The sequence below is a fragment of the Egretta garzetta genome, unplaced genomic scaffold (assembly GCF_000687185.1).
Source record: "Egretta garzetta isolate BGI_Z169 unplaced genomic scaffold, ASM68718v1 scaffold270, whole genome shotgun sequence".
In the NCBI taxonomy this organism is placed as follows: domain Eukaryota; kingdom Metazoa; phylum Chordata; class Aves; order Pelecaniformes; family Ardeidae; genus Egretta; species Egretta garzetta.
Genome location: NW_009258274.1, coordinates 1301996 through 1305880, shown reverse-complemented (window position 1 = coordinate 1305880; position 3885 = coordinate 1301996). Strand labels below are relative to the sequence as shown.

Below are 3885 nucleotides of genomic sequence, written 5' to 3'. Positions count from 1 at the left end.
TAGACCTCTGTGCAAGGCAAAACTTTGCCTTTCTGAAAAAAAACCCAGCTAGTTTCTATGGTGTCAGAGCTGTAGTTTTGGGGTGTAGCTTTCATCTCTGCAGAGGTGGGGCTCGCCACTGATTTCAAAAGCCTGGTGTTCCTCCTGCTTCAAGTCTCCTCGTTCACAAGAAGTCCCAGGCCTGCCTGTGAGAAGCAAGGAAGGAGGCGAGAAGCAGTAGGAAAGTCTCTGCCCTTTTATTCTTCAAAACACTTTCCAAGAGAGAGGAATCCTCCCTGATTCCTCTTGCTCTGCTTGGTTCCCCATGGCAGGCTTCAAGTGGCTGTGCCTGGCCCCTGGGAAGGGGCAGGGTGTGAAATGAAGTTCAGGTGTGACCAAACAGCCTCCCAGCCTCTCTCCCTCTCTCTCTTTTGAGATGTCCCTGGGTGGATGTTCTGGCATCCTTATAGTGCCCCATAGCCTTGCTGTGACTCAGGAGGGACCGGTGAGACCCCCCATCCTGAGAAAGGGTGTTTGGGTGAACAGTCTATCAAAAGGGAGCCCTTGCTTCCCAAAGATAAGGCACAAAGATTTTGCAGCTGGCAGGGTTATATGATTTCCCAGCAGATTAGCTGAGCTTAAGTGGCAGTAGATTAATGAATAGCCATATTGCTTCCCTATACTGGCCCTGGCTAGTGGATTGATATATTTGTTCCCTTTAAATCTTCAATGGAGAATAAGTAGCTTAGTGTCCACACAGACGACACAACCAACACTGGACTGCCCTGTTTGCTACTACAACAGAGTCACTGTGAGAGCATTTTGAGTTCCTGGCATGCCCTTGGGGCTCCTGGTACCATACTGGGCACAAAAGGGTTCAGGGTATGACAGCCCCTCTAGATGGGTGCAGAGCTGTGCCCCAGAGCCGTGGGTACCTGTAGTGCTTGTGATGCTCTATCAACCGTAGAAGAGCTGTCAACAAAGGAAAATGGTGATTCAGTGTCTCTGAGACGTTGGCTGGTCTCTCCAGGACTTGGCTGTGCTTGGAGGAGAATCTACCCAATGCCCTGATCTCCAGCAGCTGAAGGTTGGTGTTGTAGGTTCTCTACACCCCAGCAATGGCCTCCAAGCAAATCATCTGTCCCAGTGGCATTTCACAGAACCACGGTGTGGCTGGTGCTGAGACCATCAGAGAAGTGCTGGTGCAGAGGAGGTGGAACTCATTGCCATGGAGGGGGAAGAGGCTGGAGTATCATCTTAGCAATGCAGAAAGTGGTGTCTCTTGTGGAGATCCAACCCACGTCTTCCACTTGAAAAGAAGATGTTGGTCCGTGAGATGTCTCCCTCCTGCAGTGGTTTGATCACTGAGGAGGATGTGGCAGTGATCTGGGAGGTTGCTGGCACTGAGCCACCTCTTTGTAAGGGGGAAGGGGATGGCAGTGGAGAGAAGTCTTTAATTCCCCACCCAACACTGGGAGATGTGAGGGAAGGAGGAATGCTGGGACAGGTGGGGATGTCTGACTGTATGTGGCTCTCTGCGATGTCTGGGTCAGCCCCTCAGCTGGCCTTGCTGTGGGGAGGTGCAGAGTCAGCCCAACTACAGGAAACTCTCCTCCACCTCTTGGTGCCCTGTGGTCAGCTCCTGGCAGCCTGACTGTGGGTCGGATTCCTGCTCCTCGTCCTGCCGGAGGCCCAGAGGGCTGTCACAGGATATTGTAGATGATGTGTTGGCCTCGTTCAGCGTAGAGCTGAAGGGAGACAAGGAGGAGAGAGAAATGAGTGCCTTGTCCCAAGTCTCCTGGTGAGAGAGGATTCCCAACAGCTGAGAAGTGTGTCAACCTTCTGGCAGCCCCAGTCTATCTCAGTAGCTTTCCACAGGGGGACAGACAATATCACTTGGGTCTGTTCAGCCCTCAAACACAACATACAGCCAGCTGGGGTCTGCGGACCGGTAAGTGGAGTCTCTTGTCCTCAGCTGTGCCAGCTGATGTACAGGGACATGACATGACACTTTATCTTAGCTCACATCCCATCTCCTCTGATTCATATTCAACCCTGCAGGTTCATGCAAGTTTGCAGCACCTCAGATGGGGATGACAGTGCCTTCCTTCTCTCCTTGTAAACCCACCCCTGGTCTGTCCCATAGCAGAGCATTCCCATTTCATCTTGAGGCCCCTGTTTTCATATTAGGGCAGTCAGGGGAAGGGACAATATTCAGAAGTGATGTTTTTACCTGGCCCGGCTGATGGAGGCCTCCTGAGGGAGATCGCAGATTGCCTCAGGTTTGGGGTCGGGAAGAGGGATGATATAATCGTTCTCACCCCCATTCTGGTGCACGGCTGTGTAGAGGATGCTGCTGGTGGGGGAGCTGGGAGTGGGCCTGACATTGTTCAGCCCAGGGATTGTGGGTCTTGTGCGGACAACAGCGGGGTGGTCACTCTTCATGAACTCTTCATCCACCTGCTGGTACCTCTGCTCTCACAGGGCAGGTTACCAAAGAAACGGGACAGTCTTGTGAGTAGAGAAAATACCCTTGTGTTGTGTTTGCTTTCCCTGTCTGCTAGGCTTTTTCTAGAGGGGCTGGCACCTTCTAGCTGGGCTCAGCTACCCTGACTCCACCAAAGACAGGTCATGAACATTTCCTAAGGGAGAAGTCAAGGGCACAACTCCATGGGTCCAAAATACCAAACAGTTGGAGGCAGGTTTTTGATCTCCTCCTGGTTCTGATTTCAGATACCAGCTGCCTGTCTGGCGATGCCAGTGGTCTCAGCAATGTCCCCAGGATGCCCAAAGCACCTTCATTGGCTGTTCAGACTAATGCAGCCTTAGTCACAGCAAAATCTTCTGGAAGAGCAGCACTACACACTGATCTCCAAACCCTGACTGAGGGCCCTACCCAAGGCAGCATCCTCCACAGAACTCTGACCCTCTTCTGTCCCTCCAGCACAGGGTCCTTTGAACATACCTTTCTGTAGCAATCCACCAAGAGGTTTCCCATAAGCACCACCAGCTGTGAGAAGGATGGTCTGATCTCAAACTTCTCCTCCCAGCACTTCTGCATGATATCGTAGCTAACAAGAGGGAAGAGAGACCACTCTGGTGAGTTAGTGGGTGGAGAAACAGAGGCAGATATGCTTCTGTTGTTTGTGTAGGGCAGGCCCAGGGCAAACGTGTATGGGCAGCACTTACATTTCATCAGAGGCGTGGGTGGGTTTGGACATCCGATAACCACGTTTGATGGCGTTATAGAACTGTTCGTTCATAGGCAGTTCGGGGTATGGAGTCCCCCCTGCATATAAAGGGAGAGTACGAAATTGGGTTGGTGGATTGCCTGCCACCCCCATGCCAACATGCATTTCACATCAAGGTTTCCTTTTTTCTTTACCTTTCCTGTTTCATTTCACTTCCAAGTGGCAATGTCAGCATGGGAAAGAAGGAGACAAGGAATGAAGTGCTACTCTGACTGGTAAGGTTGGGGCTTGGGGATTAGAAATGGATTTCTATTGTCCCTGGGGAAGGGATCCTGCTAACATGCTATCAGACCTACAGACACCACCATGATCTCCAGGGAACTTACCTAGAGTGAATATCTCCCAGAGGAGAATCCCGAAGGACCACACATCACTCAGTGTGGTGTAGAGGTTGTTGAAGATGCTCTCTGGAGCCATCCACTTAAGGGGTAAGAAAGTCTAAAAGGAAAAAAATGGAACAAGAAGAGAGTCAGCTGCATCTACAGCACTTGTGTCAATAGGTGAGAGCCTGGTGCCCAATTTACAAGCAGAGAAGACACTTCAGAGCTGCCCATCAGCCCAACACATCTGCTGATGTCTGCTGTCAGCCACTTCTTAGAAGGACCAGTTTCCTCTTTCCCCATGCAGGATGAACGCAGAAGGCAGGAGGAAAGAG

General features: G+C 51.4%; 1 protein-coding gene across 1 annotated transcript in view; it reads right to left on the bottom strand.

The window, feature by feature from the left end:
• Positions 1–1576: 1576 nt before the first annotated feature.
• The window catches only part of PDGFRB (platelet derived growth factor receptor beta), a 14906-nt gene continuing 12597 nt past the window's right edge, over positions 1577–3885 (bottom strand). The window contains exons 18-22 of the mRNA XM_009635552.1: positions 3557–3668; positions 3169–3268; positions 2945–3050; positions 2213–2451; positions 1577–1727 (exon numbers count right to left, since the gene is read on the bottom strand). Coding sequence (XP_009633847.1) covers positions 1577–1727; positions 2213–2451; positions 2945–3050; positions 3169–3268; positions 3557–3668 — 708 coding nt within the window. The remainder of the gene's footprint in view (positions 1728–2212; positions 2452–2944; positions 3051–3168; positions 3269–3556; positions 3669–3885) is intronic.